At 30.0% G+C, this 10,874-nt stretch overlaps 3 protein-coding genes across 3 annotated transcripts in view; 1 reads left to right on the forward strand and 2 right to left on the reverse strand.

Moving 5' to 3' along the window:
- Nucleotides 1-2,068: 2,068 nt before the first annotated feature.
- Nucleotides 2,069-4,379, reverse strand: Tipin (TIMELESS-interacting protein). The gene is given in 2 exon segments (NM_001162268.2): nt 2,069-2,865; nt 3,793-4,379. Coding segments are annotated over 2 exon segments (666 nt in total). The 5' UTR covers nt 3,966-4,379; the 3' UTR covers nt 2,069-2,372.
- A 526-nt stretch (nt 4,380-4,905) lies between these two features.
- On the forward strand, nt 4,906-8,376 carry LOC100169378 (U3 small nucleolar RNA-associated protein 18 homolog). The gene is made up of 9 exons (XM_001947143.5): nt 4,906-5,244; nt 5,442-5,519; nt 5,586-5,718; nt 5,795-5,983; nt 6,247-6,444; nt 6,520-6,688; nt 7,016-7,305; nt 7,397-7,536; nt 8,227-8,376. Exons 1-9 carry the CDS (start codon nt 5,225-5,227, stop codon nt 8,249-8,251), a joined length of 1,242 nt encoding a protein of 413 aa, XP_001947178.1. The 5' UTR covers nt 4,906-5,224; the 3' UTR covers nt 8,252-8,376.
- Nucleotides 8,377-8,768: 392 nt separating this feature from the next.
- Nucleotides 8,769-10,874, reverse strand: part of LOC103310326 — a 2,756-nt gene continuing 650 nt past the window's right edge. The window contains exons 2-3 of the mRNA XM_008188246.3: nt 9,421-9,637; nt 8,769-9,350 (exon numbers count right to left, since the gene is read on the reverse strand). Coding sequence (XP_008186468.1) covers nt 9,091-9,350; nt 9,421-9,637 — 477 coding nt within the window. The 3' untranslated portion in view covers nt 8,769-9,090. The remainder of the gene's footprint in view (nt 9,351-9,420; nt 9,638-10,874) is intronic.

The raw sequence follows: 10,874 nt of genomic DNA on the forward strand, positions 1-10,874 counted from the left end.
TTCGTAGTTAAAAATCTATAAAATGTTCAACTTTTATATCTAAGGATTGAAAATTTAAAACAAGATTCCACGTAAGTAGTTAATTCTGTTACCAAAAAATCTAAAAAATACATGATCACATTTCATTTTTATAGTCATTTTAAGCTCAAATTTGGACGAAATTACATATTAAAAAACCTGGATTAACTATCTTAGTTGTTTTGTTGTGATTGTATAATATTATTCGTGGGTACTTGGAACTTCTAAAGTATACTATTATATATCTATGATAGTACCTCGGTTTATTACCTAATGGATATTGTGATATGATTAATTTGGAATTTATTATAGGTACCTACTTCAGGTCAATTTTTTTTTTTTAATACCATAGATAAGTACAGTGGCGTGGCGAACGGTAATTTGAGAGGCCTCGGCATCTGAAATTTTTCTTAAATAGAGGGGTGGGTGGTAGCCAGTGGGTCCCCTAGTAAATTTAATATGATATTCTCAATAGGTAGTCAATAACGATCTGAAATATAACTTGTTATATTACATTAATACATTATTATGCATAACTACTTGGGATATTTGTAACTGGCCTCTGGAAAATTTTTAGTTCGCCACGCCACTGGATAAGTATATAATATTTCTTATACCTAGACTGACATACCGTCTCCGCTCAGAATCGTTTTTCTTATACAATGATATTATCCATTATACAGTGACGCACTTGTAACCTACTGTACAGCAGAGCGACATCCACTTACCCACCTTTTTATAAATAATTTGTATTAAATAATTATTATTTGTATATTTACCTCCCCTATTATATGGGGCTATATATTGTAAAGTAAAAATACCTATAATAAAAGTTGTAGAGAAGAACTTTTTTAACAATCATAAGTAGCCCGATTTTTTATATTTTTATTAATTAGTTAAATAATTAATCGATAAAAAGTAAAAACAAAATTGTTATTTTACCATGTGATATTGGACGATTGGAATACGATATCAAAAATCAGATATCTTACGATTGTTAAAAAACTTCCAATCTACAATTTTTATAATAGGTATTTTTACTGAAAACCTCTTCAATAAGCCGTATTAGGTACTTGAAGAACAAAAGTATAGTTTTTATTTATATAAAATTCGGATACGAAGAGGGAGGGCATCCTAGTGAACAAAATATGGCATAAAAACATGATTTTGTAATTCAAGTAATGCGGCTTATTAAAATAGTTTACAGTAAAAATACCTATTATAAAAGTGTTATAAGACAGATTAACACTGGGAGCGCTGTCGATGCCTATCATACTGAAGGTTAGGCGAGTTCCCCACTTCCCCCTACGTGAGATTCTTTGTATTTTCCCGACATTTCGCTTTAAGTGAAGTGTATTTGAAATTTGAATCTATTTGATAATATTAATAGAAATTGTACTTAACAACGTATACAGTTAGCTATAAAGTTTCATTAACAAAATTAATTTATTATAAAAAGTAAAATAACCAATATAAAACTATATCTAAACATCACGAATGGAAAGTACAAATTGTTTCCACCAGAGCACGTTTTGTTAATCTGCTTCCCCAATAGCAAATTTTACATTTATAATAATAATTATAACCATAATAATTTCTAAAATTAGAGTAAATTCACTTCTTATAAAATTTAGAAGTCAGAATACTATTTAGTGAACCTCATAGGATTGTTTTATATTTTAATTTTAAAAGCAAGCTATGAGTATTTTAAAATTAATAATTGTTTCTGCATTTTTAATCTTACCTCAAAGTTTAATAAGAGGTCGATTCATTCTAATTTTTAAACCAACAGAGCTAAACGTGATCTGCTGAGAGTGCAATTTGCTACATTATACATTTGTAAGACAGAACGCAAGTGTAGTGCACTCATAAAATATTTTTTTTCAATAAAATATTTCTACATGCATATTTTTAGTTTTTGTCAACTAAAAAAATCTAAAAACTACACTAAATAAATAAAAAATATTATAGGGATGTAACTATATAAGTAGGTACATTACGTTATTTTATCTTACAAGGTAAGTAGGTAATAAGTAATAACAATGATATACATTTCACAATATATAAATATTGTATATTTAATCAATGGCAATTTAGAGTACATAAATACAAAAACTTTACTTTATAGTTTATAATATTTATATCATTAATTTGATTCTTCAATATTTCACATATCAATGGTCGCAATTAAAAAAATTATTTTCTTCTGATTGAATATTTCAAATAATTTCTTAATAATTAATTAAAAAAATTAATTTTTCTTAGATTTATGGAACATAAATCTGTTGACAAATGTAAATTATTAATAATATTACAAAGAATCAAAAGATACAGGATTTGCATTGAAAGAAGCATTACATGCTACTAAATTTTTCAGTAAATGTTACTTCTTCTTCTTGACGAGCTCTTATCTTAGCTTGCCGCCTTTCTTCAGCCAACATTCGGTTTCGCATCATTCTTTGTCTTTGTTCTTCAGTTAATCCAGTGTTACTGACACTTGGTGTAGATGTTACTGGGAATATATCTACAGTGTTAGCAATCTGATCAAATATATCAATCTGAGAGGGTGATGGTTCAACCACATCATCCTCAACTTGTGTTACGCAATTATTGATATCCATATCCATCCTTATTCGTTTCAACATTACCTTAATTTCATTCTTTTTCCCTAATTTCTCTAACTTATCAATACAGTCATCAAATGTATATCTAGGAAATAATCTATGAGTCCATTGTTCTAGACGGTTTATGACAGCATTGAGATCTTCAGATTCATGACCTTTACCTTTCAACTGAATGTTCTCAAACCATGTTGGAAGTACAGATAACCCACGAGTACCTCGCAACCTAGAATCAATAAATAATAAACAAAATTAGGCTACAATGAGACATTTTTCAAACAAAAATTTGGACAAAAAAAACTAGAGTAAAAACCATTTTCTGAGTATCATATCTGGACCATCACATATTGGGAGTTTCAAATTTTGTAGGGACATGAGTATAGGTACACATGATAATGCGGCAAGGGATATGCTTAGCTGCCCAGTTTTTAAGCTGCCTTCTCATGGACAGAGTATAGTTAGAAAAATAAACACTATATTATTGCCTAACTAAAATTAAGAATAATTTGAAATCTTATTTAAGTTTAATGATTTATCTATAATTTAAAATTTGTTTTTTTAATAGTTGGTATGTACAAGAGGAAAAATTCACTGGTAGCTAACTTTTGAATTTATTATTACTACCTACAAGCTATTAACCAACTATATTAGACATAGACATTGGTAATTGGTGAAATAAAATTGATATACTTCTACTTTACGGGACACGTTTTTTTTTTGTTGAAATTTTTCTCTTAAAAACTTATGTCTTTAAGTATACTGAAAAACGATGGTGAAGTCAGAATTTGGAGCTCGAGCATAGTTTCGAGGTTTCGACACTTCAAAGTTAGTACATAAAGAGTAGGGAAAATTCAAAATGATGAGAATGGATATACAGCGGTTCCCCTGTGACCAACTTGAGGCGGTATTGCATAGCAAGTCAATGGATTTTTTCGTTTTTTTCTTTTGAGCGCAGCACAGCAAGCGAGTGTCAACATGAACTATAGTTTTGTACTGGCACCCTCCCACCCTTCAAAAAAGAGGTGTCTCGTAAAACAGAAAAGTTCCTAAAAATTAAACTTTGAAAAATCACTTGAACGGTTTTGTTCATAGGTAGAGGCGCCTAACTAGGTTACTTTACTACATTATCTACCTACAATATAATTATGATTACCTTTCGGGATTCAATTTAGGTTGTGGATTTCTTACACGGATCTTCACTGGAACAATTCTTTTTTCCTCATTTTGATCGTCGTTGTCTTGCGGTTCTAGGTATTTATTCACATCTTCATCGAGATGATGATCTTCGACCAAATTTTCGAATTCATTATCTTCAAAAATGTCCATCGCCGATCTGGAAAAAAATCAGCAATGGCATCCGCCGAAAAGCAATTTAAACGGCGTTGTCAATCAGTAAAATATGCTTCTTCAGTATTAGCGTCGGCCGTGTCGTCTTCACTAACAAATTGCCGACCACCACTATGACAGCCGCTGTCCTCTCCGTTTAAACGATCCAAATAGACGCACAACAGATATTTGTTCAGGCGATCCGTCAAAGTTGGTTGGATGGTATTTTCGGTTTCGTATTCGTATTGGTCTTTGGGCTTCCCGGTCATGGCAGATTGAGCAATTTTATTGATCCTGCGTTCCTGCTAATTGACGACGATCAAATTCTATTCTGTGATCGGACCACTGATCAGTTACCAGCATAGACATATATAAATTGTTTATATATGTCTATGGTTACCAGTTTCTATCTTTAATCGTGGTAAGTATTAACAGATAGGTGATTACAGAAAACGTGATAAACGTAAAATCACGATTTAAGATATACCTTAAATCGTGGTCACGATAGTACTATCTTAAACCGTGATCGTGGTTCTATGTTATTATGAGGAAATTCAGGAGCGGCAAACGTTGCAAACGTTTGATAACGGAGAAATTCGGAACGTCCGGTTCCTAAACGAAGCTGTAAACGTTTGCAAACATTGCAAATGCCATGTTCCAGCGTTTGGTCTGTTTCGTTCTAGTAACCAGAACCGTGATTGTTTTTGTTTATACATTTATACATTTATGGTTTATACCACGGATACTAGTATCTATATCCGTGGTTTATACTATTGCCACAGATATATATATTAAACATATATATATATCTGTGTCTATTGCCGTTATCGTTATCACAATTCACGACTTATCACGATTAATTTTTTTTTATTATTTTTTTATGTCACCACGACCACGGTTAATTAAAATACCGCACTCAACCAAACGCTCGTGAATTTCTACGTTTTCAACGTTTCAAACGTTGGCGTTCGTTCTGCAAAACCATAGAACAAAACGTTTGCCGCTCCAGAATCTCCTCAAAATATATCTGTGGTAGGAACCACAGTCTAACATTTGAACCATAGATACTGGGCCACAGATAACTGAGCGGAATCGGGAAGACACTATCGTCTATCACTTATCACTAAACAGGGGCACTGCACATGGCATTCGTGAATCGTGAACTCGACGATATTACATTTTACGTTTAAATAATACCTTTGTTGATCTCTATTCCGTGCTACCATAGAACATAAATTGGTCACTCAAAGGCCAAAACTATGAATAAATCTGAAACTGTGTAAGTATTGTTTAATTTAAGTAACTTAGTTCAATCATTATAAACAAACAATATAAAAGAAATGTTTTAAAAAAAAATTTTGATTTATACCTTATATTATATCTCCACTATCTTTAGTTATTACAATGTTTGTGCTATCTACTTACTTAAAACTTCTTTAAAAATAACCCATGTTTTTAATTTTTTTTGATTACCAGTGATTGTCTAGAAAAAAACATGAATGGTAAAAAGAATTTTAAACGAGCATGGCGAGATGAGGATGACAAAAAATCCAAGTGAGTTAAACTTTTTTATTATTATAGACAATTTTAAATTATATTATTTTATTTTTTATTATTTAGCAAAGAACAGAGAAAACTTTTGAAACAAAAATATGTTGGAATTGTTGGTAAACCAAAATGGGCTGAGATCAGTACAGATCAATCAAAAAAAGTATTGCTAGATGATGAAGATGAAGATTTGGATTTGCTTAAAGTAAATATGTATATGATATAAGTATATAACCAATAAGTACTTAATTACAAATTAATATAATTTAAAATTATTTCAGTACAGTGGTAATTTAGCTCGTACAAAAAAAGGAGTAAATTTGGCTAAAGGTTTGATTGGTATAAAAAAATTACACAATTTAAATTTGTCAACGTCATCTTGTGGAAAAATTGTTAAATCAGTTGAATTTCATCCAACATCCAGTTTAGCATTAATTGCTGGTATCTCAGGAAGAGCTTCAATTGTACAGGTATGATTTTAAACCGAGCTTTAAACTTAAATCTTTAACACGTTTGTGGTCACTTTACTTTTTAATATTATTCAAATATTTGCCTCAGAAAATCACTTTTATATTTCTGCTATAGCAGTAATATTTTTGTACTTCTATAACAGTAATAATTTATGTAGCATTACAAAAATGCTAATATTGAAACTGTAACAAAACCTATTTCATTACTTATCAGAATATATTTCTATTATTAAATTATAAATATTTTAAACTATTATTTACAGGTTGATGGATTTAAAAATGATAAACTACAATCTATTAAATTTCAAAAATTTGCTATCGACTGTGCACATTTTACTGTTGATGGAAAACAGTTTGTTGCTGGATCTAGGACACAAAGAAATTTTTACTGCTATGATTTAATGGAAGGAAGGTCAATGTTTGTTCCTGTTCATCACAATATTGGACAGACTAGAATGGATGTTAGTTGTTATTAGTTTTTAGTAGTTTTCTTTTACCCAAAACTTTTGATTTCTTACTAATTTAAATTTTGATAGAACTTTTGCATGTCACCTGATGGAAAGTTAATAGCTTCTTGTGGAAAGTATGGCGAGATTCATTTATTTACTGCTAAGAGCAAAGAATGGATAACTACATTAAAAATGAATGGTGCTGCAAATTCCCTAACTTTTACCAATGATGGCAAGAGAATGTATTCCTTTGGAGGTATATAAATTTATGTTTTTAAGTTTGTTACTTGAACAGTTAATACAGCATGATCAGAGTATGGATACTAAGAATGTACAGTAGATTATAAGCATGCTAATCCATACCAAAGCATAAATACTTTTAATTTTTATACTATTGTTATTTAAAATTTTTATTTTAAAGTAATTATAGGATATTTTATTTTGTAATACATTTTTAGCACGGTTCAAATCAATATAATGCTCTTGACAGCTTTTTCACAAGTACTTTAAATAAAAATAAGATATACATCTAGCTTACTGTCCAAAATGATGTCAATATTAAAAAATATTTATCCTTTTATAGAAAATGGAGAAATTTATGAATGGGATATGAACAGTCGGACGTGTATAAAGAAATTTATGGATGACGGTTGTCTTCAAGGCACTAGTTTAGCCCTATCAGGAGACAATCAGTATTTGGCAGCTGGCTCGTCATCAGGTGTTGTAAATTTATATAAATTACCTTGCGATGTAAATCCAAAGCCAGATAAAACCATTTTAAACTTGCTGACCACTGTTTCAAAATTAAGCTTCAACAAAAGTTCTGATATTTTAGCTATGGTTTCTAATCAAAAGAATGATGCAATTAAATTGGTAATATTAACATTTTCTTTATATTATTATTTTGTATTATTTAGTTATTTAATTTTCTAAAATATAATTATGTATTATTACTTTTTTTCAGTTGCATGTACCATCTAAAACTGTGTTTTCTAATTTCCCTACAACATCTGATAATGTTGGGAAAGTTAATTGTATAGATTTCTCACCCAATGGTGGATACCTTGGTTTATCCAATAATAAATCTGAAGCTCTACTGTATAGGTAATTACAACCATTAAAAATATTATTTGAGCTTTATTTTTATTTATCTTGCTTTTCTTTAATTACTTTTTTTTCAATTATTAACTTGATAAATAATATTTTTGTATTTTGTAGTTTATACATGATATATTATCATTGAGTATAAATTCTATAGAGAAAATACTCTTAATTAAAGTATCCAATATTACAATGGAAAAATCATTATGACCAACATCATATAATATATTATTACAGCTATAATATAATTATTAACATAAAAGATTAAGTGGAACGAGGTGGCCGAGCGGTCTAACGCGTCGGCTGCGGCGCTGCCGGTCGCGGTTTCGTTTCTCGGCCACTGGGCGGCATTTTTCTCTGGGCAAGTCACGGTGTCCGGAGAACAAATGCCGCCATCCCCCATCCCGGGGCATAGCAGAAACCTACGGGTTCCCCATTCGAAATTCTACCAAAATATATACATACTATATTATAGATTGCCTTTCTATTATAAAATGTATAGTCAATATTGGTGATCGCATTGTATATTTAAGCCTCTAACTTTTAAATGTTGATATTTTTATGATCTGTCTTAATTATAATATAATATTTATGTTTCACTTATACATTTTTTAAAAATAAATAACTAGAATTGAATTTATTTAGGACACACTAACAGACAATGTTTTTTTTTTTTTTTTTTTTATGTTACAGATTGACACATTTCAAAAACTACTAGATCTACGTAAAGAAGAAGTTCAGCTGTTGTATAAATATACAAAAAGATCATTATTTATTTATAAATGTTAAAGTCGTTTCCACAAATTTAATTTAATATAAAATAATGATGATAAAATATGAAAATGTTGGTTTTTTCTAAATAATACGAATCATATATTATACAGAGTGTATCTTATGGTTGTATGGATCTATAATATAGCGTTTAAAAAAGACAAAATAATACATGTTTCTAGGTTTTTAACTGATAATATTTTTATCACAATTTAAAAATGTTTAAACACTCAGTTGTAACAATACCAAATTTTAGTTTATTTTTTCAAATTGTGACTTCATTTTTATACTTTTTACTGATTTTTGTAGAACTTTTTTTTTCCTAAAAATGTTGATTGTCAAATTATAAATTTTGGTTTGCTAGTAAATTAATTACAGTCCTTAAATTTTAGTAAATTCATTTACACTTTTAATTAAAAAAAAATTGAATTTACTAGAACTAAATAACTTTTAATAATAATAAAATATTTATATATTGAGATCTTTAGCTCACTATTGATTGGTTTCATTATTATGTTAAGTGATTGTTCATGCAACCCGGCATTAATGTCTTAATGTCCTAGTAATAAATTATCATACTTCACTGACATGAAAAATTATATTTACAATTACATTTTAAATGATTATCTTTCAATTAATTTTAGTTGAGAGCCATCAACAATCAATCATCATCTAGGGGTCTCCTTGAAGGTCCCTGCTATTGTCAATAAAGTGCGGATTCAATCGAATGAAACCAGTAAAAAACTGAATAAATCAATGAACCTTGTGTTTGTGTGAATATTTATTTTAATAAATGTGAGGTAATTTTATCCTTTGTAGATGGTACCAACCGTAGTTCAACATATAAGTAGTGATGACTCCAATCGAGAACGTAGAGAAGTACATGAGGTACCTCCAATAATCGAGGGTAGACGGAGCAGCTATAATTCTTCTGGCCGACAAATTATCTATATACAGAACCGTTTTTTTCATATTTTTTCTTAGAAATTTATCGAATTTCTTAACATTAATGTCTTTAAATGTATCATCATTATTCAGTGTTTTTCCTAAAAATAAGAAAACCGGTTAAATTTGATTAATTATTCAAAAACATATTCTTTGGATGATGTGTCGCACTCGAAAGCGGTTGACCATCCGTGGAACTCATCTCGGCCGGCTGTTGCTGGAATAGTGCCAGTGGATCTGTTTGCACAGCGACGTCTTTTTTAGATGGCATATAGCTAACTGTAACTGTATTTTCATGAATACATTGATGTTTCAGCCGTGCAGGTTCTGGAGTCAAGGGGACCAATAATCTCGTTTTTGTCACCTCAAACACACTACGACGTGGCACCTAAATTATTTTTAATTGTACATGATGATATGTACATTGTACTTATGTATAGGAAATAATAATTGTGATATAGGTATTATGGTATGGTACTTTTTGGTTATCGCGATTACCCTACGATTTTCGGGTATCGCAATTCGGTTATCCATGCCGGGCGTAAGGCGTATATAGGATTGAATAGTTACAGTCTACAGAGGCTATAGAATCTTAGAAAACCTAAGTATTAAACTAAATATTAAGTTCTTGTAATCTTGTTGGCATCATTTTACTTTACAGATGTCAGTTCCTTTGCACAACATTACATAATGCGCAATGAACACGCAAAATAAATACAGCTGCCAACAATCAAATAGTAATTCCAAACATGAATGTTAACCTTTTTTAGCAGGATTTAATGTTACATTTCCAAAAAAATTTATTTCTAAAATACAATTTTGATTTTGCTTTGTGATCAGACAGTGTGCCGCACTAGGTTTTTTGAAAAAGTACCCTTTTTTCATGTCATATTTCTCGTTTGTTTGCAAATCCGAGATTTGCATTTTTTTACTCTGTCTTTGCTAGAGAGTACACATTTGGAAGTGAAGTGAATTGTGAATGTAACAACTAACAAAAATTTCTATTTCTACAGACTACGGAAAGGCTTACGCATAATAGATAATTAATAAGGTAGCCTATAATAATTGTATAAAATATAAATATACGTAATCGCGATTCGCGATACCCAAAAAGTTATTGGCAATCGCGATAACCAAACGCGAGTACCATGTGCCTTATATATTTTAATACCTATACAGTGGCGTCCGCAGGGGGGAGGGGCTAACGGGCTGAAGCCCCCCCATTGCCCATATTATTATTACTTTTTCAAAAATATTTATCAAGTTTCAACTCTCAACTATAGTAAGCAAAACGTAAATTTCATATATGTCTTACCAGAATGAATTAATTTTTGAAAAAACAATGTATTTGCATACCAATTTTCGTAAATCATCTGTAATTTTTAGGTAAAAGTATGAATTACTAGTATGAAAGACCTTGTATTAAATTGTTTAGCCTTAGCTATACACATTTAATATTTTATAAATTTTGAACTACAAATTAACTGTGGTTATGACGAAATTTGAACTTTAAATGCTTATAAAACATAACCATGGTGCCTATGTATAGTTAATATTTTAGCTATAATAAAAACTTACGCATTACATTTTTAAGCTTTTTGACCGAATGAATAATTTTTTTATTG

Source organism: Acyrthosiphon pisum, chromosome A1 (genome assembly GCF_005508785.2).
Source record: "Acyrthosiphon pisum isolate AL4f chromosome A1, pea_aphid_22Mar2018_4r6ur, whole genome shotgun sequence".
NCBI classification, from domain to species: domain Eukaryota; kingdom Metazoa; phylum Arthropoda; class Insecta; order Hemiptera; family Aphididae; genus Acyrthosiphon; species Acyrthosiphon pisum.